We start from the raw sequence: 27998 nt of genomic DNA, 5'->3' as shown, positions 1-27998 counted from the left end.
AGCCCTAAGGCCCGGGACAATTGCCATTATTGTTTTTTCATACTATAAATGTACTACAGAGGTCCCCCAGCCAAAACCATGGCTTGCAGAATCGCCAAAGATTAAACAACCCTGCTCCACGATGTGGGGGAAGATCATTTCCTTTCTACGGAAAACCAATATTGTTAGTCCCCCCCCCCTCCTCCTTTAGGAATTGTGATAATTCCTAAGAACACTGCTTTAGGGGAAATATTACCGACGTCGAAAGGTCCGGACAAGCAAAGAAAGAAAAGTTATTTTTTGTTCGTCTATTCTGAATAGCTTTTTTGTCCCACCCATATAACATCTGCTCAATGTAGGGTGGCAACATATTGGCATTATTCTTTTCAGTTGCTACTCACCCATCCATCCCTCCAGGGCAAAAAAAAAAAATGAATAAAACCTGAAAGAAAGGAAATATTGAATGCCAGCTTCTTCCAAAGCCTAGATTTTACAGGGGGGAAAAATCTCTGGAGAATCAAAAAAATCTGACCTTCACTGAAATTTTGTGACTTTTTCAGGACTTCCGTGACCCTTTTCTGATTCCGGGACTTTGTGACTTTCCTGTATTGGTAGACACCCTGCTGGCATTGTTTGGAAAAAAATTAAGTAATTTTCATGCAGGTTTCTTGTGTGAAATAAACATTTTTTGGAAATTGAAAAGTCTGATGAGTGCTGATTTTTTCACGACTTTTGCGAAATGAAATTTTCAGAAATTTTAATCCAACTTTTAAACTGGAATTTTTTTTTTCATGACCATGAACAGAAATTTTTTTTAATAAAAATAATTTTTCTCAATTTTTTTTGTCACATGATACATGAAGTTTCCCAAAGTCATAATTACAAATTACTTTAATTAAATAAAATTAACTCAAAAATTACACTAACTGCAAAGAAAAACCATGCTAAATTAATGACCAATTTTTGAAACTTCTCAAACATCTGCTCAACGTCTTCACCATAAATAAAAAAAATGTGATTCAGTCACAAATCAAAAGAGCAGTGAAAAATGGGTTAACCAGCAGCTAAATCAGCATTACGTACTACATAGTATCATTAGCATCTACATAGTACATCAGCATTACATACTAATGCAAGGCTTGAAAACTCACACTATAGCAATTAAATCAATCAATAGCATTGGAATTCTAAGGACAGCACAAAATGACCAGAAACTGTCAGCAAGTCTGCCAGCATGGAAAAGGGGTTCCGTAAGTTCCAGACAAGTCAAAGAATACATTATTTCAAACCGTTTATATAGGACAAAAAGAAACATGCTTGCTCCAATGAAATTAGGCAAAAAAAATTACTAATTTTTTTTTTTCTCTCATTCTGGAAGTTCTAGTATTAATGGAATTTCATCTCCCCCCCTTTTCCAAGCACTTTTTTTCCTTGTGTATTGTTGCTAATTGAATGATGCTCAATTATTCAAATTATACTTATTATCTCTAATTTTGATATTTAAAATGCACCCACTACGCGTTGCCACAATGATGTTACTTAATTTTGTTTTTTCCCCTTCACCCATCTATTACCCCATTTATATGTGTGTTTATATACAAGAGTATATATATATATATTCCCCCCCCCCTTCACACATAGTACTTTTTTTATCTAACCCATCAGTCCAGTATGTGACAGTCATGTTCACCTAGGCTGAAAAATTATGTTTGTATATATATGCTTTTACATCTCTATCTCTTTCGCTAAATAAATAAAAAAATAACTATCTTCCTTAATTAGAGGGGGGGGGGAAGGAAAAATAAACCCACAAACCTGGTCTCTACGCATCACCAGTCTGACTTTACCAGTAGTTACATCTTTAAGGATCTTCACAGTGCCAATTCCACGCTCTTTCCACTCACGTTCAATAAACCTGAATAGTTTGGCACGATTTTCAAACAGGACCTGAGAAAAGGAAAACAAAAAATTCCCATTAGCAGATTTTAAAATCACACAACCATTTACTTTCATATTAAAAGAGTTGATGTGGAACTTGCAGACGTGAATGCAGAATTGGAATCCAGAAATCTAGAGATTCTCCGGAGGGAGGAGGGGGGGACTATAGACCCTAATCAAAAAATTTTTTGTGAACTTTTTAAAAAAAAAAATTAAATCTCTTCTAGGAAAGCAACAACTTTTGATATGAAATCATATGAGAAGAGACCATCAGAATCCATCAAGTTGGTGGGTGTGTGTGTGTGAGAGAATTTATCTATTTTTCTTTTTTTTCCAACTTGAATCACTAGAGAAAGTTAATTATAAATTGTGGGAACAAGAATTTAACTACAAATAAGTATAGCATACAAAGGGAACAAAAAACAAGGCACTTACTTCTTCATCCTCTTCGCCAGTCTTCACCACAACCTCATCAGGTAGAGGTATCAATGGCTTGAAATCACCCATTACTTCCCGTTCAACATCAGTGTCAGAGCAGGCTTCACTGTCTTTTCTCGAACGATTTGCCTCGGGAGTTATATTCTTTATAACAGCACTGGGAATCTCACTAGTGGGAGACCCGAAAAAGGATGTCTTTGTTACACTCATAGCAGAGTTTACAGTATTGCTGGTTGAGATGCCTGTTGGAGTTGACAAGAGAGCCTTCAACTGACTATCGGACACCAGCTGTGATGAAGTCACGGTGGAGGCTAATGTTGAACTGCCATGCATAGCAGGCAATGGTGATGCTACCACCACATTAGATCCAAACGAAGCCGTAGTGGGAGTTGACTGGGTAGTGGCAGGAAGTGGAATCTGGAAGGCATGTGGCACTGGAGCATTCCTAGTCCACTGATTCATACTAGGTTGGATGGTCGTGGGAGGAACTTGGGTTGTGGGAACAGAATGTGGTATAGTGACACTAGGAGTAGGAACAGGTACTTGAGCGATTTGAGGAACAGTACTTGCAGTGGGTTTAACAACAGGAGATGCGACATGAAACCTAAACTGCGGTAGCGGCTGTCCCTCACTGAAAGAAAGTCCATGGTTCAAAGGATAATAATGCTGAACGTCTGCAAGAGACCCGGGTTGAGAAGGAGGTTGCACAACAAGACCAGGTGACTGAGCAGCAAGTGGAGTGGTGGCTGCTGCTGGTAATCCGTGGGGAGGCGGATACTGATAATTATATGGAGCAAGCGAAGGTGGTCCTGGAGGCAAACCAGGTACAATGGCAAGAGAAGCTCTGGCAACATCTGATATTGCCTGCTGCTGCTGTTGGGCCAAGCCATAGTAGCTTTGCCTGTAACCATCGATACCATCATTCCCCATGTAATAATCTAAAATACCATTTTCATCATATTCAAATCCATCATCTTCATTGATGGATTGAGTTCTGACAGGTGTAACTTTTCTTTCTGCCGCTTTTTGCTGCTGCTGTTTTCTCATTGAAATATTAAGTTCTTCCATTTGTTTCTACCAATAAAAGAAAAGGGAAAAACTATCTTATTTCATATTTCAACACACACATTAATCATTTATATATGGGTGTTTCTCTCAAAATTGGTCTAAATTGTCCCCAGTAATGACCATTAAATATATTTGACAGAACTTTTTTTCAGTACTTTCTATTTACATTCTGGTTTATAAAAAGTTGCCACTCTATTTTTAATTTTTTCATCAATAGATTTTTTTTAATTTGCTTGAACAAATTCTCATTTATTAATGAATTTTGTCTCTCTCCTTGCTGTCCCCAGTGCATTTTTCTAATTTTAAAATAACTTTCTATCTTAAAACAAAAACATTTTTTCTCACTAACATATTTTTTAGGACCATATTACTTCATATTTCTTTTTTTTTAACTATTTTAAATATTTTTTTATTGATAGTTTATAGCCGAATGAAAATTTTCCCAAGCTTTTTTTCTCCCCCATTCATGACATTTGGTAAACATTGGTTCAAGTACTACAATACCAGTTGCCACCTATCAAATTTTGTGTTGAGAAGGTTAAGAATGTAGTCTTGAACATCTTTTTAAATCAATTAGAATTGTAAATTAATTCACAAATTAGATTTATTCAGGAAAAAAAAGAGGTGAGTGTTTTTATTAAATGCTCTTCTGGCTATTTTTTTATACACTGAAGATGAAGTATCCGAAATATGTAAATGGAAATTATTTTCACTTTACCGCTTGTTTCAGTTCAGAGACATCTATTATTTCTGAAAAGCATGTTTTCCACATGCTTAGTTTTTCATAAGTGTAGCAAAACATGCAAAAATGCCTTTCTCCTGGAATTAGATAACCAGAAGAAAGGTTTGATCATAAGTTTGGGGGGGGAGATGTAAACAAAATCCAAATTTCTTGGTTGCAACATCAAGCTGCACACACAATATATGTTTCATCTAAATACTTTGTTGTGAGAATGCAACTCGTGCTCCAGCAAAACAGAGGCAAATTAGAAATCTGTCGTCCCCCATAAAATTGACAGGAAAAAAAAAGTAAGAAACACAAGTAGAAAAAGAAATAAAAATTAACTGATAAAAAATTGTTCAGAGTGTCAGCGCTTGTCCAAGTTGAACATAAAATACTAAAATATATCAGATATGTTGCGAGTGTCAAGCATAACTATCAAGTGCCGAAACAGGCAAAATTGCCTTGGATTTGCCTATCTCTTAACATTGTTCAATATAAATTAATTTTTTTCATCATGAATTTTTAAAACTTCATTGCTGACTACATTTCGTTTATTGGCATATAAAGTGTTCCTAAAATTTTTTTTGGTTGACTTTTTCCTTATAGCTTTTTTTTTTTTTCATTTTTTGTCTTATTTCATAAGAATGACACATTCCATGGCTGCCAACTTTGGAGAATGACAATAAGGGAGATTTTGATGTGAATTCAAATTTCATACAAAAATTAATAGACTATAAAAGAGATTTTTGAAAAACAATGTAGGGATTTCTCATTCATACACATAAAATGGTAAGGATTTTTCCTTTTTAAAAATGCAATATTTTGACATTTCAGGGGTAAAAAACAAAAGCAAATGCAACGTCTTTTCTCTAAGTAAATTCTTTGGGAATAATTTTTTCCCCCACAAGTAGTAGGGATTTTTTATAATTAAGACCAAAATTCATGAGAAATTCTTATATCTCCTAAGTTTCGGAGATAGAGTAGAAATTTATGAGCCTCTCAGAAAATCTGGGAGACTTGGCAACTATGACGTTGAAAAAAAAACCCATTTCAATGCAATAAAAAAAGAGCCAATGAACATTGTCATTGAAGAACTTTAAGAAATGAATTTATCATTTACTCACTTTCAATTCAAATAAAATTTCCTTATTTGATCTAAGTTCTTCCAGGATGGCTTTGTTAGTGTCCAGTACAGAGCGGTTCAGATCTATCACTGTTGATAGGTGAGCGCTATTTTCTGAATTCTATAAATAATAAATTTACATATATTAAATGACATGAACTAAAAAATGACAATAGGAGAAATTAAGCCATAAATAAAGAAATATAATGTTAGGTGGTTACCGACAACCACCAAGAGGAAATCAAAATTCTATTAAAGTACACACTACACAATGTATGGGCTGCAGGTGTTGAAACCACAGAAAATATTCTTTTGTAGCCCAAAAAACAGTACTCTCTGCAATGCATAATTATTCATGCAATGGAACATTTTAAAATACTCTTTTTTGGGCATGGATCAAGTTTTTTTAGGAACACCTTTTGCAGGCCCGAGTTTGTACACCACTGCTTTAAGATACCCTTGATATAAATGAATACTAACAGCAAAAAAAAATTAATGAGGTGATATGGTAATAAAAAAAAAAAAAATCAATGATTTCAACTTGAACCAAAGAATAGCATTCAATTTGACTCTTGTTTCTGATGGCAATGAATTTTTGTGATCTGAGTCACTTAGAACACTATACTTAATACAGTAAGAGCGAATCCCGAAAAAGAAAATGCTCAGGACTCTTACTTTATGGGTTTGCATTCATCAGGGAATACGTTCGGCGCTTTTCTTTTTCACTACCACACAAATCAGGTTGAGACCACAGTTTGCTGCTATAATCAATTTGAAAGGCATGGTTCACTCATTTTTTGTCTCGTAACTCCACTCCAAATCAAGCGCGAGCTCAGATAATCACTTGAGATTATGCAAAAGAGACGATCCATTCCACCCCCCCCCCCCCCCCCGATCAAAGAGCTATATCCGCTTATGCTATAAACACTGGTTTTAAATAAGAACGTTTATGAAGTCTCTCTTCTCTGAAGGAGAAACATATTTGAAGGGATAAGAAATAGATTTTAGAAAATACAAGAGGTTTATGAAGTATGATAAAAAACTAACAAGAAAAGATAAGATAGAAAGAGTTTGTTAGTCATTTTTGAATCCTTGATTGATTCAAATATGTTTCAAATTTAATCTGGATTCCTTTTGAATCAAATAAGATAATTGAATCATCCATACCTCTCAAAGATTCTGTTAAATATAGAGCCATAAAAATACTTTGAATCATAAGTCAAAGAATTGATTACATGAATGAAACAGCACATGCGAGACTACTTTTTACAGTAGTTCTTTACAGTAATATCCTTTCACGGGGGAAAAAAACTAGCAATATGAAATAGCACATTCAAATTCCCCCAAAATAGTTTTTTTTAAAGAAAATTTGTTCAAATACCATCTTGTTGTCTCTCTGACTATTTGTTTGATTTGGTGTAAACTTGGCCGAAGATTTTGGAGTGCTGTGTGATACCAGTCTCTGACTTTGATGCTTATTTCTGGTGTCATTCCTATAAGAAAAGTTGACCGTGTTGTCTAACTCATCTTTCTCACTTTCATTATCAGAATCATTTGCATTCGCTGAAAAGAGAAAGAATATTAATACAAATTACTAGAGAATTGCTTGTATTTTTCTATAATTTTGATCAACAGAATTAAATTAATAGAGGATTGATAAAGGTCAAATGTTACAAAAATGACAGAACCATATGCATGTTCTTTCCTTGATGTGTGACGATATTTCAAGACATCTTGTTTTCATTTTACCCATGTTGACAATCGTACATAGTATTCATACAAAAAACATGTTTCACAACACCATTCAAAGAAGGTGATTAAACAGATTAAATGTCTACTGTTACTTTATGTACATGACAGGCTGATTAAAAAGGACCTACAGTTAAAGCTCAAACACGGTTGTTAGATAGTCTGAATTTATTAGCCAAAATTAAAACAGGTTAAAAGGTAAAAAAAGCTTAAAATATTCATATATCAGAGATTAACCCCCCTCCGAATCAGTTTTAATAATCTTCACACTTCAGTTCTGCTGTATATTAAACAATCATGTAAATCAAAGCTTGACAAAACTTCTTAGGGGCCAAGCATGGTTTTTGCTTTAGAAAAAACAATAGCAAAAATTGGGGTTTTTTTACTTATTTTCTTCCCATATTAAAAGATTATTGGGAGATCAGAAAATTTTATAATCCTGATTCCAATTTAGCACTCGCATCTCACCTATAGAAAACTTCTGATGCCAATATCAATTTACTGGCAGCCATGCAACCTGATGCAAGGGATTTGTCAAACTTTGATACCAAGTTATCTCAAGTTAAATTCAAGTTATCTCCTTTGTGCATAAATATAACGAAGAAAAAAAAAGATCCTGGAATTCTAAAATTAAGATGCAAGCAGATCAGGAGTTATCTCCTACATAGTTTTATAGTAGAGTGTAATGCTGATACTAAATAAGATGCGTGATAAACAGCATCTACTTGTCTCGGAGAAAGATGTTCAAGTTTTGCTTTGGGAAGCATAACTACAGCGGATTATTAGTTAAAGAGAAAAAAAAGATCGATAACTAGAAGGTATGCAAGTTTTAAAATTATCACGTCACAAGATTACCTCTGTTCATGTCACTTGCCAGAGCACGTTCGATTTCATCCAAAACTGTATGAATTTCTTGATTACTAGGATGAATTGTATCCTCACTGATGCGTTCCATAGTCTTATAAATGGCATTCCTGGCTTTGTTCAGAAAAGCAGTTCGAATTTTAGAAGAAGCTGGCTCTCTCATTGCTAATTTTTTGCAAGTCTGAAGAGAATAAAAATAGGAGTCAAATAATTAAAAACTTTAAAGCAAAAAAGCAGCTGTTGGCATTACTTTCCCATAACGTTAAGATCAAATTGGTAAAAAAACGTCAATGAAGCTATACTGATATAAAGAACCTATTCCTTAATAAAAAGAAATATATGTTTACACCAACTTACCACTGCTGCGTAGTAAGATGCATCAGCGGTATTCACATTATCAAAAATTTCAACAGCTTCTTCCCATTTGCCAGAATGCATGTTCCTAAAAGCTGTGAAGAGCTTGCCTTCCTCTTTCAGATGCAAAATTTCTTCTTTAGTCAGACTCTTTCCATGCCATGGAAACATGCAGGTTTTGGGTTTCCTTACACATTCATTAGCTTCGAGTATAGCCAAGATAGCAAGGGCAACATTCCAATAGAACTGAGCCCTGTTTTCCATGCAAGTAATTTTGTCTGTAATCAGTCGATTGCTGTCATTCAATCTACTTTTTGAAGAATCCAGATCCTTTAAGAAAATTTAAAAATAAAATATTTTTGTTTACACGAAAAAAAAATCTTGTTTACATGAAAAAACTGTTTTTAGAAAGTACACAGTACAATCTTTAACCTGTAATAATAATATTACCGTTGGAACAGCAGACGCTTTCATGGCAAATGCTTTTGCTAAATGAACCACCAACTGCGGGTCGAGACCGTGATTTCCAATGGCACGGATCGTTTCAAGCCCTCTTTGCAAAGTCAGGCGATGTTCACTTAACTTCTCCCTATATAATCAATACCAGATCTTAAAATTTTGAACTGTAAAGCATTAACTAGAACAATTTCTGAAAGATAACCGATACATTAAACTTATAAAACTTATAAAAGAACAAATATTTCCACATTCAAATAACACTAATAATCATTAAAAAAAAAAAACTTTTTAAAAATAAGATGAGCTGATCAGAATAAACAGTCTAATTCAGGGCTGGTCCAACTACAAACCCTCATATTGTTCATGAACAGCCCTTAGATGATTTAAAAAAAAAGGTGTTTGGTATGCTTACATTCCGTCATGGGACCTATTTTTTCAAATTTCACTGTTAATGCCAAAATTTAAACAGACATTATTACTCCATTCATGTCACTCGTGAACAGCGATGGATGGTAATCTTAGTTTCAACAGGACAGTGCTACATCAAAAGTAAGTTTTTCATGTTTAAACTGAATTTTTTGTCAATCGTGTCATTAGGCATAGGCTTAGGCTGCCTCTTTCATCGGACTTGTAACTCCAGGACTTATTTTCTTTGAGGCTATCTTAAAAATGTGATATACTGCAATACTCCCCATACGATTGATGAACTCAAGACTAAAAACGCTGTGGTGGTCGAGTGGTTATAGTGCCGGACTCGTGATGCGAGGATCCGGGTTCGAACCCCACAGTGGTGGTCGGCTGAAGTTGGTTTTCTGTGGTTCCCAACTTCAAGGCGCAAATGCGAGCCGACCTCCCCGTTAAAAAGTCTCGCCACAGAGAGCAACAGTCCTACAACGATAAATCATTCAACCATAACACTTCACTCATAGTTTGTAAAACTGGGGGCAGATGACAGCACTACACATAACAAGCATTACACAGAAACAAAACTTTACGTCAGGTAGCACTACACGTACACGCACATTCCCGCATGTACCGATTCGTTGGGGGCGTTCCGCGGGGGGGGGGGTACATGTGTGGGTAGCAGTAGTAGGTAGGGGCTCGGGATCCATGATGTTCTTAACTCAGCCACCTCGTTGGGCAATTTGCCTGTTGTGGCGTTGTATTTGTATTTGTATTTGTATAAAAAGTTCATATTGATTTAAAAAAAATATTCTTAACGAATATTTTTTAAAATCAATATGAATGTGCAATATGAATATCAATGTGGACGAATATTAAAACACCCTGTACTACGGAAGATATGAAACTATATTAAGTATATGAAAATTTAACACATGCAGTTTTTTATAATAAAGTAAACTTTCGTTATAATGGCAATGCATTGTGATGTGCAACTATATAATTGGTGCAATTCCAAATATTTTTCTATTCAACCTCCCCCCATAATTTTTCATCCAATAAAACAAAAAAATCATTCAATCCATTACAACATAAAAACTTGGCTCTGTTGCACTCCCTTTTTTTGCAAAGAAACGAACAAAAAATTATAATAGAATCCATATTTTTCAGGCTGCTATGCCTAAATTCCAGCTGTGAAGCCTGTCTTCTCTTTTTGAAAAAAGTGTGATTTTGATCTCTGATATCATAATTCAGTACAGTGTGCTTGTAATAACAAGAAACACAAAGAAATGTCTGATGAGTACTGCGTGCTACTATTGCATACCTGACCCTTCCATAAACTAGAGGTCAGGGTTTCTCAAAATCCGAATTGAGAAGGAAGGTCATGAAAGGTTTTGGCCATGACAAGAATATGCTGTCCAACAAGAATTCATCACTTTTCTTCCAATTAAATAAGTGTGACTATAACCTTGGACCTTATATGCATGTAAGTGCAGAAAAAAAAAAATCGAAAGGCTATATTTTTGAAATTTATATAATCTTCCAAATGTTGTAAACCAGTAGTTATCAAAGAGTGCGGCAAAGCTCCCAGGGGCATCACGGCGAGTTGACGATAGTGTGCGATGTGTACCAGTTCAATACTTTGCATTGTTTTTTTTTATTAGACTATAGTGGGGCGCTGTGGATAAATGTTGACTAAGAGCAAGGCAGCTGCGTAAGACAAAAGGTTGAGAACCACTGTCGAAAAGTATAAATACGTCACAATAATTTACGTAACTTTATTTTATATTCATCTTTTTTACTGTGTTATATAGTAATTAAAAACAACTTGGAGAAGTAAATTTATACTAAACCACTTATATATCTTTATATAATTAGTTTAGCCTTTAAATTTCTTAAGGCCCATTCAAGGTTTTGGTTATCCTAGTTAGGTCTGGTCCACATCAGCTCATATAATCAGGGTACTACTGTAATATAATTTATTCCGAAAAATATAAATTCTCTCAAGAAGCTTTTCTTCATTAAACTTTTGATATAACATCCTCAGAACAAGGGATTGGGAAGTCGTTATAACCAGCATCGACTGTATAAAATGTTATTCAACAGTTTTTCCCAAACAATATGCTAACAATTCTTAAAGAATGTGTCATAGCCTCAAAAGATGTTGCAAAACATTGCTAAGAGCAGGAATTGATGAATCAAAAAAATATTTAGGGGCTTCCAATTTCTAAGGAGCCAAACATGGCATTTTGTGAAAGAAAAATAGTCCCAAGTTTTCTTTTACTTTTTCCATGTTAAAAGATGTAGCATAATGAAACCAAGAAATTTTGTATCGCTCATAGGCCACGATTACACTATAAAATGTTCATAAAATATCTTCTACAAAACTTGAAAAATACAACCAATAAGCCTATCGAGTGCATTTGCCTGAATGTAACCGGTACAACTATTGGCTGCATTTTTCAAGATTTATAAAAAAATTTTTTTATTGAACTTTTATAGTGTAATGCCAGCCTTAAACTCTGATATAGAAATTTACTTCAATTTAACAACCACATTTAGAAAATTTTAGGCACCAATACCGATTTACGAGTTGACATAGCGCAGAGAATTTGTCATTACACGAAGTAGCCAATCATTGGTATACCTTTAACATGCCAAATTCAGATTTCAATTATTTTTACCCTCTACTCTCTATTACGACTTTCAGTTAAGAAATATCAGCCAAGTGAAATGTCCTGTGCTTTTTCTGGACTTTATGTCCACAAAAAAATAGTTAATTTTCTCAGAAATGGATTTTTGGAGCAAGAACATAGACATGCACAAAGCAGCAGAGATTATGGTGTATTTTTGCTGTAAAAAAAAAACAAACCATCTCCTTAAGAAAAGTTGTTTGTCCCCCGAGAAGAACCTACATACGCTAATGATCATGAGTGCTGTGTGAAAGGAATAAAACTTTTATTTTACAAATTAAGTTTGGAATTTCAAACATTGAGATAAAATGCCATGGGGAAAAAAAAAATAAAAAAATTCATGAATTTTTTTTGCAGTAAAATGGCTGGCTAAATGAACAAGTGCAAGAACCCACCTTGAAATCCCTTCACTCAGAATCAATCTTTTTTTTGCACACCGATGACAATTAAAAAATATTGTGTTACTGTTAATTTTTATGACAGTTACAGTACAGAGTTGGACAAAAACTGCTCTGACAAGACCGTTTGCATACTTGAATGTGGTTCATGAAATCACTCAATAATTTAGCATGTGAACACAAAGAAAAAGTTTTACTTGATAGTACAGTTGACCAGACCATGACAGGATCGCCACCACATAGCTTGTTCATCTGTACAAAGCGGATCGCTTATATCAGGAGGGAAAGACAGTTCATCAAACTTGGAGTTGCAAGCAGACCTTATACTCAAGTAGACTTTAGTGGAATGAAGAGTTGCCAAAAGAAATGCCTCCACATCAAGGAAGCTCAAAGATTCTGGACTACCTTTAGACAAGCTTTCACTACTGAATTTGAGCCCTTTGAATGCCTGAGTGAGACATTAAGTATGATAGATTTTAAAAATATAGTTATTTTCATAGATAAAGACATCAACATTACATCTGAACAGTTTTATCTACATTAAATCTAGACATTGAAATGTAAGGGTTCGTAAATTCTGCTCCATTATGTCTAATTTTATCACTAGAGCCTGGATTATATGAAACTTATGAAATACGCTATGCAAATATGCACTAAAAATGCCAAAATATACAATATATAAATCACAAAATATCCACTAAAAATTCAGAAACACATTAAAACTGAGAAAAAAATGTGTAAAATAACCCATAAAAAAAACAAACATGGTTTTTTATATAATTCATATTTTCTATATCTTTTTAAAAATTGAAACAACTCTACCCGTAGCAATTCTTGAAAATATCTTGCATTTTAGAGAATAGTCCCCTCCAAGATTCATTCCCGCAGCTATGACCTTGGCAGGTAACATTCCAATAACAAACTTTTCTTCCACTGCCCCCAAAAGTTGAACTGATCCTCCCAATCAAAGAATTACCATTGTTATTCAATAAAGTTTAACCCATTAAATCATCACATTGAAAAGGATTTTTTCGAACCAAGATCTGTGCCTCAAAGATTGGAAGTCAAAGTTTCCTGACAGAAGCATGCAAGACCTTTCATATTTGAAAAGCCATTCAGTGATAAGCTTTTTTTGAGAACTACCTTGGTGCAGGGTTAGATTTTTGTTGTCAAAAACTGGTTTAAACCATCAAAAACCTAAATGAATGCTTTTGGATAATATTTTGAACACAATAGGTATAACATGATGAGAAACTTTTTAATACTATGTTTTATTTTTAAACTCTTATTACAGTAATTAAAACAAAATATTATAGTTTCTAATTTTAAATTTCTCAACATACAAAGAGTCTAGAACATAAAATTTTAATGGTCCATTTTATCTAAACTAATAATTACATATGTTAAAATATGTGATAGGGCATCACAGGGTTAGGTTTTTCACATCAGAAACCAACTCAGTATTAAAAAAGTCAAAAACTTATTGTTAATGTTTTCAAATAGTGTTTTTTTTGTAACCTGATAGATATGTTGAATAGCAAAAAACTTATTTTTATGTAAATTACAGTGTTTTATATTTTAAATTACTGAGAAAAAATATCCATTTTGATATTTAGAATTTTCTGATCTGCCCAAAATTTTATTCCTTCTATAAATTCTCATATAGCATCTCTTAATACATTTAATTAAACTCATTTATTCTCACCTAAAAATGTCTTAGGTCGGGTTATATAAATCCAGTTTAAAAGAGTATTTTCAATCAAAGCAGAGCTGTCAGGACTTTATGCCCAAAGCGTTGTTTTACACATTTAGACCAGGGCCTAGATGCTTGGTGGACCAGGGCAAGCACACATTTTGGCAACCCCCTGGTAATATGGGAGAGAGTAAAGGACAAAATTTGTGTCTTCTCTGGTCCTGAACATAGAGCACCAGACCCGCCTGTGCTTGCCCTAGTTTGGATACAGTTTCAATTGGAAAACCATTGCATTTATAACGTTAGTAAATATACCATATCAGTCAAATTTAGTTATTCTTATTTTTACACTAAGAATTAAGTTACAGGAGTTTCTTAAGCACTGTATAGAAGCCAGCACTGACAAATTAAAAGACATTTTAGTCTTGCAATTTTGTATTTTGATTGTTAGATACATTCTAATGTTATGCACACAGTGAGGGTATGCATGTAAGTATGCACGTTCTAAGTATCAGTGATTATCCAGATAATTTAATAACAAATCAGAATTACATATATGGTGTAAAAGAGCTTCTTAAATGCTTATCTGTTATAAAAAGAGAAAAGCAGATGATTATACACATATATAAGTAATAAGTAGTTAGAGATTTTCCAAAATCAAGAATCTTGAATTGAAGAATATAAAATCATTCCATAGTTTTTCCTTCAGCTTTTATGCTATACTTTATTCAAATTATATATTTTAAAAGAAAAAATACATATTGTCCAAAATAATTCTGTCGAGAGTAGAAAATTATTTTACAACCATATTAAGTATTTGTTCATAATATAAGTCACTTTGAAAAATTAGATGCAATTAACGTGTGTATTTCCAATGGGAATTTATATATGGAAAAAGCAATATTTGAGGTTTCTGATGTGACAGTTTAAACCATAGTTTCCCAACCTTTTTTGTCCCATCGCCCCCCAATGCAATCAATTTCCATGAATTTCAAGAATCGTGTTGCTGTCCAGGTTCTTTAAGTCTGTGATATGCACATGAACCAAAGTTTTATATACAATAGAATGTGAGAAAAACTTAGTATTAGTAAATAAATGTTACCTGTCTGAGACAATTATCAGTGAATTCGCTATCAGATTCTTCCAGGTGCAGATGTAACCATAGCAGATGATGCAATGAATTCGAACACATTGAGTAACAAGCTAAATGTAAGAACGGATGAAATACAAATTACTTTTTTTTGATATCTTTGATATTGAATTTTGATGAGCATTCACAATTTTCTTCAATTATGGTGTGAAGTAATAAATAAATGTCCCTCTAATATGTGAACAAGGAAATTAGCTAATATGTTGGGAAATGAGAAGATTGACTGTTTTGAAAGAATAAACACATCAGGTCTGTTGGCCTTGACAGATTGACAGTAGTGGTTGCCGGAAAGATTGTATGCTGCTTTTTCAGTGTTTAAAGGCAATGACAGTTATTAAAACCAGTAGAGATTGACTATGTTCCTGTAATAGGCACGAGACTAATCTATATATATATATATAATTGATTTTCTGTCTGTCTGTCTGTGTGTCTGCGTGTGTGTATGTTCTCTATACAAATCTACAATTTTAGATCGATCGTCACCAAATTTTACATATATACCAAATGGGACCAGACTTGAACGATAGGCTACTTTAAAATTTCGCCAGCCCAGGGCAAATGCCCCAAATGGGCAAAAAACTGTCCGGCAACAATGGTTTTTGGGCCTCAACAATCACTTTCCGAATGTTTACTTTGGTTACCGTGGTTCCCTAGCAATGCGTTTCAGACGTGTATATGCCTTTACAACGGTTTGTCACTTCTTTAATCCTGTTAGTATATGTATAATAGTTTATGCCTTTATAATGGTTTGCCACATTTTCAATATACTCTCAGTAATGAGGCTTTTTGAATAGACGTCATAATCATCATCAGCATCGCTTTGAGAGTCAGGAAAAGGGTGATCCTCATAGAAATCAGTGCTAAAATTGTCAATTTTACTGTAGAAATGCGGAAATTAGTGGGATTTTCCGCCCCATCAATAATTTTAAAAATTGTATTGAATTCTCGATTTTTGAAATATTCAGTTCGCTTAGAGATATACGAAGCCCAGGAGATTAAATACGAAGTAATTAGCCAAACCTATACTTTTGAGTTGGATATTCGAGCAATATCATTGATTTCATTTATATCTTCTCAAGTATGAAAATTAGTCTCCATATTGTCTCTTTTGATATTTATTTGCATAAATTCATGTGCGTTAGGATATTTTAAAATTAGTTATGAGCCCGTGAAAAGTGCATCGAAAAAATTTCACAGCTTTAACTAAGGATTTTTGGAAGCTGGAACAGACAGATGGATAACTTGAAGTTCGGGGGGGGGGGGGGGGGGTCGGTCGAAATACCTAGCGCCCCTTAAAAAAAAGAAAAATACACATTCATTTCTGTGTAAATCTAGATTTTTTTATTTCATGAATCGCACAGGTCGCCATATTGGTTAAGTTGGACACGGTTTGTATGTCCCTCAAGAAAAAGAGAGGGAGATATCACGTGATCCAAAAAAGCCTCATTGAAGAAAACCCGGGCAGCGCCGGGTATTATAGCTAGTTTTTAATAAATTAACAGCATTCTATATTTAACCAGCATTTACTGTTGATAATGAGAATAGCATTCTTTATAACAATATGAAGCAAAAGTTTATTTTCAATGAGCTTGACAAAATTTACAGATTCATGAGAAATGGGGAAATGATGCAGAATAGGTGCTCAACATACAACATTCTATGGGGAAAATTTTTTCAATGAAAAGTAAAAAATTTTAACTTACACTTATCAAATTCATGGAGCGACGTGAGAATGGGAAATTCTAGCGAACATTCGAGAAAAGTTTTGTCATTGAAGAAATAAGACTTGGAGATATCAAGCAGCTTGTTTACACAGCTGCATAACTTTTTATAAGCCTTTTCTCTAACCTGCAACAGATTTCAATACGGTTAAGTACAAAATACAAAAAAGTTTAACAATAAGCACATGAAAATATAAATTGACAATTTATGTTTGACATGTAGACATGTATCATTGCATACGTGGGCGTACTATACTATAGCATAGGGTATTTGTGATATATACCAATCTCTGTCAGGGGCGTTGTGGTAAGCTGTTGATGCTTGAAGTGGTTTTTTTTTTCTTTTTTCGAGACTATTCTGGAGAATCGCAGATAAATGATGAATGACTAAGGCAATGGAGCCACAGATGGCAAAAGAGTCATTTGGTTGAAAGAAAAACGAATCTTTTTTAAAAATGAAAATGGCAAAAATTAGGACCCATTTTTGATTTCTGTAAATCGTATTTTCAAACACTTTCCTAAAAATTTTTAACCAATTAATAAATATTGGAGCAAGTCAGACTGTGTGCAATAACAAATTTGTTAAGCACAAATGAAATAGATGCTGCTTTTTACAGTTTCAGTATTTTCAGTTTGCAATCACAAGCATATAAGGGTGAAAGAAAAAAAATTCTTGATTTGCTAAAAAAAAAAACATTTTAGCAGAAACTAACGAAACTGAAACTCAATGACATGAAGCATTAAAACGTTTGAGCTCAACAATGGTAATGACAATTTAGTTTAAAATTGTGAGCACAGCATGTTCTACAGGGTAATATGACTAACCTGAAATGAACAGATTTCTTCTTTGATATTCTGTAACCATCTACGTCTGTCGTCCTTACAGAGGGATATGATTGTGTGGCCTGGGAAACATGAGAAATCAGAACATGAAACTTTACTGGAGCACAAAATGAAAGGGGAAAAATAGATGATTAAATTTAATATGTTCATATAAAACTATGAACAATTACTGTAGAAAACAAATTATTACTCACCAAGAAAACTTGTGCGCATTGAAGCAAGCCTATAAAAATTTGTGAATAACAATTTCTGCTGTTCATCTATTCTTGAGAACCAAGCTTCTTGTAACACATCATCTGGTTTGTAACGATATCCCACCAAAAAACAAGCTGCAGTTAATTTGTAGGCTTCCTTCATATCTGATTGATCCTGAAACAAAAAAACTCTTGCTATACAAAAATTTTAAATGCAAAAACAATAAGTCAAATGACTAACTTTTAAAAAACTTCTCATTAGCTGTGATGAACAATCACAATTTTGATATATTGTAGTAGAATCTCTCTAGTCTTCCCCCCCCCCCTTTTATGGATATCAAAGTCCTATTCTTACTTGATAGTGATTTTACGTTACTGTATTTTTGTGCAGTAATGACTGGTATGCTGTCCCACCCTCCATTTTAAATAGCAATACATAAACCTAATCCTCAAACAGCAATTTGATTGGTGCAGTTGGTACAGTATTTTGCAGTAAAATACATACGTGACAGACAATATACAATTCACACATAATTATTTCCATACCGATTTCAATCTCTCTCAATAAACCATATTTTCTCTCAAACCTGACTGATCCTCAGTCTCAGTGAAAAGAGTATACCGTTATAAGCCTGCTGCTCTTTCTTGCCGCAGAGAGCAACAGGCCTACAACAGTATACTATTCCATAGATGCCAACTTTTGAAAATGAAAATTAGGAAAATTTTAATGCGACACATATTTTATACTAAAACCACACTCCCTAATAAATACAAAACAGATTTTTAAAAATAAAATAGGGATTTCCCACATAAAAGTTGAAGTGTAGGGAATAAAATCCCTACTCAAAAATTGAAATCAAATAAAATAGGAATTTCACACACATGGAAGTTAAACAATTGGAAATAAAATCCCTATGCAAAAAACAAGTGAAATTGGAGGCCAAAACTTCAATGGTGATCTAAAAAAATATATTCTGTTCAAACATTCTGTGCAAATGACCCCAAAACCGTCAGAAGATGAAGGGGAAAAAAAGCATCAATTTTTGAAAAAAGGTGACTTTTTTGACGCTTTGTATTTTTGATTTCACATGGGTGATGATGCCAGTCCAGTCTCTTTCCACCATGACCAATGTTTATATCCTTAACACAACTTGTACAAAAAGAAAGTGCCTTTTTCTGGAACGTTTGATGAAAGGAAATTCATTGGAATAAGTATCTTTAAAATTGATTAAATATTTTTTGCTTATCTGCATTCATGTTTTATTATTGCACGTACATAACTTCGTGTGTTGTATGACGTCATTTCGAAAGGGGAAAAAAACAGAGACAAAAGACTTTGCCCCACAAGAAATTCCTCAGGGATTGTTTTCAGAAGCTGGGATTATTTATAAATGAGTAGGGAATTTTTAGGGACAATTAGGGATTTTTTGTGGTTTTTGTAAAAATTCAGGAAATTTGAGAACTTTTCGGGAGGTCGAAAGATGAAGCTAAAATTTGGGAGACTTGGCAGTTATACTATTCAATCAATACACTTCATGCAGAGTTAGAAAAATTTATGGCAGCACTATATGTAGCAAACATACAGAAACAAGGAAACAGTTATTTTCCAGATATTATGGTGAGGTGAACTCGGAAAGAAAAGTCATCATGTCTCCGCCGGGACTCGAACCCAGGCCCTCTTCCATACCGGGCAAGCATGGTACCATCTACACCACTGGAGACACGACCCTGCCTTCCTTATTTCGCGCACTGTGGCGTGAGGCACTGAAGTAGAGGTATTAGTAGCCTCTCTTAACAGCGCCTCATGCCACTTAAGAGACTATCCTAATTTCTGATTTGTCAATGTGTGGGGGCCACACGGGTCGACTAGAAACTCAGGGAATTGATTCACACATCAGTAGACTTCAAGGAGTTTTATTATTAGGATGGAAAGTGTGCCAAAATCTAGTCATATGGATAGTATTGACTATCATACATAAACCCATGATGGTACCAAGATAAAACGGACTAGCTTCCCATGGACCAGGCAGACTAATAGCAGATGTGAGAAGATGCACACATGCACCAACCTGGTGCTCCTGTATCTCCATGAGACTACACCAAACCAGATTTGCACGCAATACATGGATTCCTATTACTAGAGCTACCTTTTTGGAATAGAATATCTGTAGTCTGCAAAGTAAAGATGACTGGATACGGAGCGAAGATAATTGGAAGGAAAAGTCATGTTCCCCTGTAGGTAACCAAACCACCAAACTCACACTTTCCGGGCACGTGCTCTACAATTAAGCCACAGAAGACAGACATTTTCTTTTTAAAGAACTGTGTTCCTTTGGACTGAATGGGATTGAGCAATAGACCTCCTAACTCAGCAACAGCTCGTAATGAAATTAGCCTCCTCATGGTGACATGGAATGATGAACCCCTCTGCTAATTATACATTCTATATTATCATTTTTATCGTTTTATTTTATGTCACCATCTGGGGGCTAATTTCATTGCAAGCTGTTGCTGAGTTGGGAGGCTTTCTATTGTGCCATCCCATTTAGCCCAAAGGAATGCCGTGTTCTCGGGAAAGAAAATGTCTGTCCTCTGTATCTTAATGGTGTAGCACACGCCCTGAAAGTGTGAGATAGGCGGTTTCATTACCTAAAAAGGAATGCGACTTTTCTTCCCAACTATCTCGCTTAGTATCTAGTCATCTGTACTTCGTATAATTAGCAGAGAGGTTAATCATTTTGTTCTATTGGTATTTTGTTTTGAGAAATTGTTAGTCTGCTTCAATATGGAATGCCACCAACCTGCCATGTCAAAATTTAGAGATGACTTCTTCTCAGTTTTCGACACAAAAATTTGTGTCTGGGTGTGGAACTCTCTTGTTCAACTGCACAATATTAACCCAACCATTCCCATAAGACACATTTTTGCTCTTTGAAATTATTAGGGTCTGCGTAGCTAGTCCGTTGTAATTTTGAGGTGTTATTGTGAGTTGGCATCCACTCCAAAAAATTTTGATCACTGTGAGCAGAACACCAAATATGCATTCAGCTGCAAATCCAGAGGACAGAAAAAAGCAATGTGCTCAACAAGGTGGTGGAAAGAAATGATAAAAATGCCCATAACAAACTTTAAGAGCAATATGTATGTGTACGAAAAGGCAATGTGATGACAACATACCCAATTACTATAGTCTTTAGAAATAATGAATGTAAATAGTCTGTTAATCAGGTTTGATGCATGATCCATGAATAAGTGTTGGTTAAGGAAAGTGGTGCCGTTGGGAAAGGGGGAACTTTGAGAAACCCTGGCTTAAATAATAACGAAATTAATTTAATTCAAAGTAATTCTATCTAGCTGCCCGCCACACAAAATTACCTCACCGGCCGCAGATCAGATATTGGTTACCCCTTGGTATATACAAAGGGAAGGTGGTTTGATTCCTCACAGAAGTTGGAAAAAAAAAAAATTCTTCCAATATTCATTTCCACGTTGTATTCAGTTGCCTATACCTTCCTTGTATAACTGGCAGAGAGTGACATCTCTGTGTAATCAGACCTTTGAATCCCACCTCCGTATATGAATTGTTAATCAGCACAAATACACACTTCCAAGTTTCAAAGAAAATAAGTAGGCGTTATTCTAATTCGTTTGAATAATGTCTGTCAACAAAAAATTGAGAAAGTTTTAAATTGAATAACAAAGATAAAGAATGTGAAATGAGAAATACTCGTTTCGCTCTTTTCAAAATCATGCTTCCAATGTGAAAGTATAGCTGTCCTCTCATATGATTCAGAAAATATATCCAAGCTCCATTCTTCAAATCCTTCTCACTAGCCATTTTCAAACTCTGATCAAATCTAAAAAATAAAAATGCCATTAAACTTTCATGTAATCGTGGAGCTGCTTCAAATGATTAAAATGTACAATCATTTCATTCATGTTTGAAGTTTACTTAGAAAAAATACAAAAAATGTCAGGGATTAAAAAAAATTATATTTATAAAAAAACTGAAATTTTCTAAAAAGATTGACCATACAGTTTTTAGCCAAGACGAGGCATACGTAAGAAGGGGCATAGACAAGCAAAAATAAAAATGTTAGTCATACAAATTGTTTTGGGCCACCAAAGATTGATCCTGTGTATGTCCCTGGCTAAAGCACAGCACACACTTAAGAGCAGTTGTAACTGATTGGACCTGCGGCGAGTAGAAAGGAACAACCCCATTCATATAACTGCTATTTATTTAATGTTTATATTATTTCCAATAACAATATTTTCACCCGAAATACCAAGTCACATTGTCTGAGGTTAACCGGAAGTCATTGGACGTCATGCCACTGTTGTCCAAATATGCCCACCTTGTCTCTGTTTACGGTGGCAAAAGAACATGCTGTCGCTACTGCTTCGACCATCTGACGGCTCCAGAATGATAGACTATATGCAGATGGGAAGTGTGATCAGCACTGAATGGCTGCCTCAACAGCAGCCACCCACATATAAGGAGGCAGCAAGATTACATCTGGGCACTTGAACTTCACATGGTCTTACAGCACCTTCATTACTTGCTTCATCTGTTGTATTCCGACCCCACCTGGGGAGTCTGATCGTCGGTCATCGATGTGTTCCTGAGTTTGGTTCTGGCTGTTTGATCATCCTCTAAAGGCCCACAGGGATAAATAAATTCTGTGGCGAAGTTTGTCAGTGATCTATGAACAATTTGAAGGATCGTTTCTCCATGGACTGAAGTTGCGGATTGACATATTAAGGGAGCAAAACTTGGAGAAATTCCAATTTTGTCAAAATTTCTGAGATTAAATAAGTTTAAATTCTGTTAAATAAAAGTAAGTTGCAATGAGTTCTAAATCGTGACTCTAATTGTGTTAGATTGCTTCGCAGTGCTGATTAAGATCACAGTTGTGACAAGTGGTTTGTCAGTGTTATTTGAAGAAATAATTTCAGAGAATAATTTCACACCTCTCCAAAATGTTATAAAGAAGGGTAGTTTTGTAGAAAAAGGGGTATTGTTGATGAATAAGTCTATTAAAAAAATTATCTAAAATTCGAAGTAGTATTTTTACACCTGAACAAAATTTAGAAGATAAAATTGAATTTTGATGTGTGAAGCATGTATCTAGATGCATATTGGTGAACACTGCTAAAGGGACAAAACTGTGACATTGACATGAATTGGTTAAAAACCTGAAATCAATAGCAGTCTCATGTTTTTAACCAATCTGTCAATGCCGCTGTGCTTCAGTGTGCACTTATTTGATAAGTAACACACACAAACAAGTTATGCCTGGTAGACATAACTCCTTTTGAATTGATAATTATATCATAAGCTACATTTATGAAACTGACGAAAGAATACCAACTGTAAAAGGGCAGCTGTAGCATCATTAACTGTAGGAATGTCTGCAGGATCATCCTTATTTTTTCTTCGCCGCAACAGATGAGGCTCAGAAAGTGTGAGCCTAACAAGGCAATCGAGTGAAGAGAGGTTCAGGATATGAAAATCAATATCTAGTTCCTGATGGTACCTTTCAGAATATGCCTATTATGAAAGAAAAAAAGTGCAAATACATTATGGGCTGAAAAATAAAGAAAATAGAAGCTTTCTGAAATTAGCTTAGCATTAGGGTAAACCATAGTTTCCCAACCTTTTTTGTCCCATCGCCCTCTTCTTCAGAAATTTTTTTCTCCCAACGTCCCCCATCGCAATCTAACCCATAGGATCCTGTGTTATGCCCGTAGCTTCTACCCCCCCCCCCGGAACATTCCATCGCCCCCTAAGGAGCGTTAACGCCCACATTGGGAATCACTGGGGTAAAACATTAAAATATAAGGCCACAAAAAGCAAAATGACCAACGAGGTGGCTGAGAAAAAGATGTCCATAACAAGTGTGGATGTCATATATTACTAAATACAGCAATCCAATTAAAAATGGAATAACAAAAATTATAAACAATATATATATATATATATATATATATATATATATATATACACACATGATAAAATATTACACAATGCCCATAAAATGTATTTATCGTTGTCTTATTCTAAGTATGGATAGCTTTTCGATTTACCCAAGAGTTCACCTTCCTGAACCCATGCTGATTTTCCGACAATACATTATTCTCGTCTATCCACTTCACAAACTGCCTTTTGATGATAATTTTCAAAATTTTTGAGAGGAAGCTTGTCAAACTCACTGGACGATAATTGAACACAGCTTCTCTACTACCCTTCTTAAATATCGGAACAACATTAGCAAGTTTCCAATCCCTTGGGACGATACCCTCAGCAACACTACTCCTGTATATCTGTGCGACTGGCCCCAACAATTCATTAGCACATTCCCTGAGGACCCTGGGATAGATATCATATGGTCCTGGTGCCTTGCTTGCGCATACATTTTTTAGAAGATTTAGGACCTCCACGTCTTCCACTTGAATAGCGTGAGGATTTTATCACTCCATGCAATACTCATACATTGAATATTGTATTCTCTATTAAAAACCAATGCGAAAAAGTCATTGAAAGCACTACACATACCTACATTGCTCTCTACAATAGACCCTCCCGCTATCTAAAAAATTATTTTGGGTCTGAGCCAATGTTGTCTGCCAACTATTGTACAAACACTATTTTTCAAACAAAGGGAATAACGTCATGCAAAACAGGAGATAGCTTTGTTATATTATAATTATACATGGCAACATATATTAATTCACTGTATTCTATATCAAGAGTTATAGGATAGAATGTTTCTTATGCTTCATGCATATTTAAATGGAAAATATTGCCCATGAATTAGTGCAGGGATCTTCCACCAAGTCACGAGCACTGCCTATGTTCATCACCAAACAAAGAGCAATATTAACATGCGTACGCCTGAAATTTACATGATTTTAATTTTGAATGCAATTTTTCACAGGGTATTTAATTAAAGTGTTGATCAAGTGCTTGCAAGCACAGAATTAGATGAAAGCATTTAGCACTCTTGGTGCTTCAGGGAGAACAATGGTGCTCGCAAACAACAGATTGAAAATGGCTGGATTAGTGTCAAACTGAGTGGCACAAATGTATTAAAAAATAATCAGTAACAGTAGAAAATTTTGGATGCAGTTAGACTTCAATAGCAAAAACGACTTAGACCAAAATGTTTCAAACACATCAGATTTAAAAATGTTGATGAAGGAAACATTCATTAAATTTCGAAACCAAAAACGAAACATTTTATGACTGACACTGATTAAAGATTAGGAGGGGGAAAAATATACACACAGAAAAAAAAAAATCAATTCATGAACTTACTTCGAATGCCTCAACTAGCGTGCTATACCACTCCACACTATCTGGAAAAGAGCATTTTCTTTCAACTTGTACAGCATATTGGTAGGCTTGTTTAAATTGCTCTGTGTCTACGTACAGCCTTAGCAGCTTTATTCGTAGATTGACATTATGGGGTTGGGATTCCTACATAAGAAATAGTTTCATAAACAATGAAAAAAAATCAGAAAATATTTATGATTGGTAATCTAAATATCCATTCAAATTAATAGCATGAAAATTTTGTTTTTGATTCTACATTTTAGAACCAAAACACCTAGAATATGAATTAAATTTATTATTGCCTATAATATGAACAAAAAACTTTTTATTCTATGTTCGAAAAACAGTCCAAACTTCTCATAAACACAACATCGAAGGGATACAGGTAAAAGCATTTTTCATTATTCTGAACAATGTGAACAGGAAACATGGAAAGTTGTTGTGAAACTGACCTCAAAATCATTAACAATTCTTATCCTTTCCGTGAAGACCTCATCTGTTAATGACACAACTTTTTCCTACTGAACAAGTGCAGAGGGCTTCAAACGCGATACAGTCGTGTAGTTCATCTTCCCTGCTATCATAACCTAATTACTACTCAACTGTACATGCTCCTCATACACATTCCTTATATGGAATTTCAAACAAATTGGTACATGACAGAATATGTGTACACATTGTGAACCTAATGTGAAGTTTGTTTCTGTGTAAAATTTGTTATGTGAAGTGAGGCCATCAATTTTTCAAACTATATATGAGTGAAGTGTAATGATTGAATAATTGTATCACCGTTGTAGGCCTGTTGCTCTCTGTGGCAAGACTTTTTAACGGGGAGATTGGCTCACATTTACGCCCTGAATTTGGGAACCACTGAAAACCAACTTCAGCCGACCACCACTGTAGCTACATCATAACCTATAACCGCAATACAACAATAATTTCATCAACTCAATAAAATAAGGGACATACTGGTGGCCATCCACAATGTGTTCACTCCATTCAAATATATTCTTACAGTTATTGGAAGAGAATGATAGACAATGCTCACTTGAAGCACTTATTACATAAAATGAATGTATGTTCTTATACTATGAATGCTGTTAGCAAAAAACAGTATTCAACTCTCATAAAAAACACATTACAGAAAATTTATGCATTAAAACAATACAATATCCAGTAAACTTCATATCCCATAAGCAACAGAAGTACAGTCAATAGATGAGTTGCACCACGTTGTTGTTTATGGTGAAGAGATGACTCCCAGAAATTAACCTTAATTAATTAAATAACCAATAAAAAACAGTTTTGAACTCTTCGTTAACCCTTTCAGACCTGTATGCACAATATGGAGTTGTTTTTCTTCACTGTAGATTTTTTTACATTCCTTTTTCCAGTTTACATCCCTTGTAGCTGTTAAGAACTGCTTCCTTGAGAAAGTTTACATTCCTTGGAACATAAAAAGTTTTGAAATAGACAGTGATGGGCTGCATGAAATATCCCATAATGAAAATGTACTGGCAGAGAAAGGTTAATTTTTTTCCTATTGGACTGTTGTAGATCTCAAATTTGCTAGGTGTTGTAGACAAATAGGCTGTAAGAGAAGGATGAGGAACCAAAAATTTGACATACAAGGTGTTTCGAAAAGAATCATCCGATTTAAAAAAAAATCATAACTATTCATCTTTTATTCTGTTTTGATCTAATAATGTATAAGTAGAAAGAGGGAAATCAAGTTTCATACAGTTACTGACAGGTAGTGCTAATGGTCTTCCTTCGGCTGCCACTTCAGTGTTTGTCAAGATGGCAGCTGAACAACAGAAATAGTTTTGTGTTCTAAAGCTTTGCGAAGTGTGAGTGTGTAACAACTGTTCATCGTGCTTTTTGTTGACAATACCCTGGTGTTGAACTTCCTACTGCTCAGAGCATTAAGCAGCGGTATAAGCAATTCCGAGACACTGGTTGTCTGTGTGTGTGTGTGTAAAGGGAAATCCCCTGGCCGTCCCCACATGTCAGGCAAAAATGCAGAGTGCATCCGACGAAGTTTTGCACGTAGTCCACAGAAATCCACTAGCAGTGGATGCAAACACTATCAAAAGTTTGGGATGAATTTGACTACCGAATAAACATATGCAGGGGTGGAAAGTCCATTTCGGAGCAGCTTTGGAGTAGGAAAATTCAGGATTCTGAGCAGTTTTGGAGCAGCAAATTCTGAATTTGGAGCAGCAAAATATGGGATTCGGAGCAGATATTTATAAATTGGAGCAGTGAAATTAACAAGAATATTTTCATTAACCCTCAACAAAATAAATCTGCACTGTCTTTTGTTGTCAAACATCTTTTCGTCAGCTTGATTTTTGTTTTTGGTGTTTTAGGCTTTTGACACCTTGTTTGAAAGAGCGGCTGTCATAAAATGTTTTGCAGCAGTCTATTTAAGATGATTTTTGCTTACTGAGGGCACTATTTGCTGTGTAGAACAGCAGCAGTTTAATTGGGTTAAAAATTTTCTAGTCTTTATATAGATATTATAAATTTTCTATATGAAGTTTTCAATTTTTTTATACTCGGAAAGAAATTGTTGAAAAATAGGAGAGAATTTCGGAAGAATAAGCACGATGGTTGGCGATTCAGCACTGATTATTTGGTGATATTGGCGATCTGACACTCATTATTTAGCAATATTAGCGATCTTACTCATTATTTGGTGATTGAACACTCATTATTCGGCAAAATTGGCGATTTAACGCTGGTTATTCGGCAGAGTTTCTAAATTAGCAATTATCATAATTCGACGGACATGCTCTTTTCACTCCCGAAATGAAATTTTTTTCACGAAACATTGGGATTTGACGCAATGACGATCGACTACAGT

General features: G+C 34.7%; 1 protein-coding gene across 3 annotated transcripts in view; it reads right to left on the bottom strand.

Annotated features, from left to right (window-relative positions):
• The window catches only part of LOC149067993 (E3 SUMO-protein ligase RanBP2-like), an 86962-nt gene that overhangs the window by 40329 nt on the left and 18635 nt on the right, over nt 1-27998 (bottom strand). For all 3 annotated transcript variants that reach the window (XM_089251703.1, XM_089251702.1, XM_089251704.1), the window contains exons 8-22: nt 25112-25273; nt 23166-23344; nt 21518-21647; nt 17791-17965; nt 17579-17658; nt 16736-16880; nt 14985-15085; nt 12387-12637; nt 8688-8826; nt 8241-8567; nt 7875-8064; nt 6652-6833; nt 5272-5391; nt 2353-3429; nt 1795-1926 (exon numbers count right to left, since the gene is read on the bottom strand). In XM_089251703.1, the coding sequence (XP_089107829.1) occupies nt 1795-1926; nt 2353-3429; nt 5272-5391; nt 6652-6833; nt 7875-8064; nt 8241-8567; nt 8688-8826; nt 12387-12637; nt 14985-15085; nt 16736-16880; nt 17579-17658; nt 17791-17965; nt 21518-21647; nt 23166-23344; nt 25112-25273 (3390 nt within the window). The remainder of the gene's footprint in view (nt 1-1794; nt 1927-2352; nt 3430-5271; nt 5392-6651; nt 6834-7874; nt 8065-8240; nt 8568-8687; nt 8827-12386; nt 12638-14984; nt 15086-16735; nt 16881-17578; nt 17659-17790; nt 17966-21517; nt 21648-23165; nt 23345-25111; nt 25274-27998) is intronic.

This window comes from Pholcus phalangioides, unplaced genomic scaffold (assembly GCF_987345545.1).
Source record: "Pholcus phalangioides strain wild (caught in Gottingen) unplaced genomic scaffold, Ppha-v1.0 ptg000027l_1, whole genome shotgun sequence".
Lineage (NCBI taxonomy): Eukaryota > Metazoa > Arthropoda > Arachnida > Araneae > Pholcidae > Pholcus > Pholcus phalangioides.
This window is presented reverse-complemented; position numbering and strand designations above follow the sequence as displayed.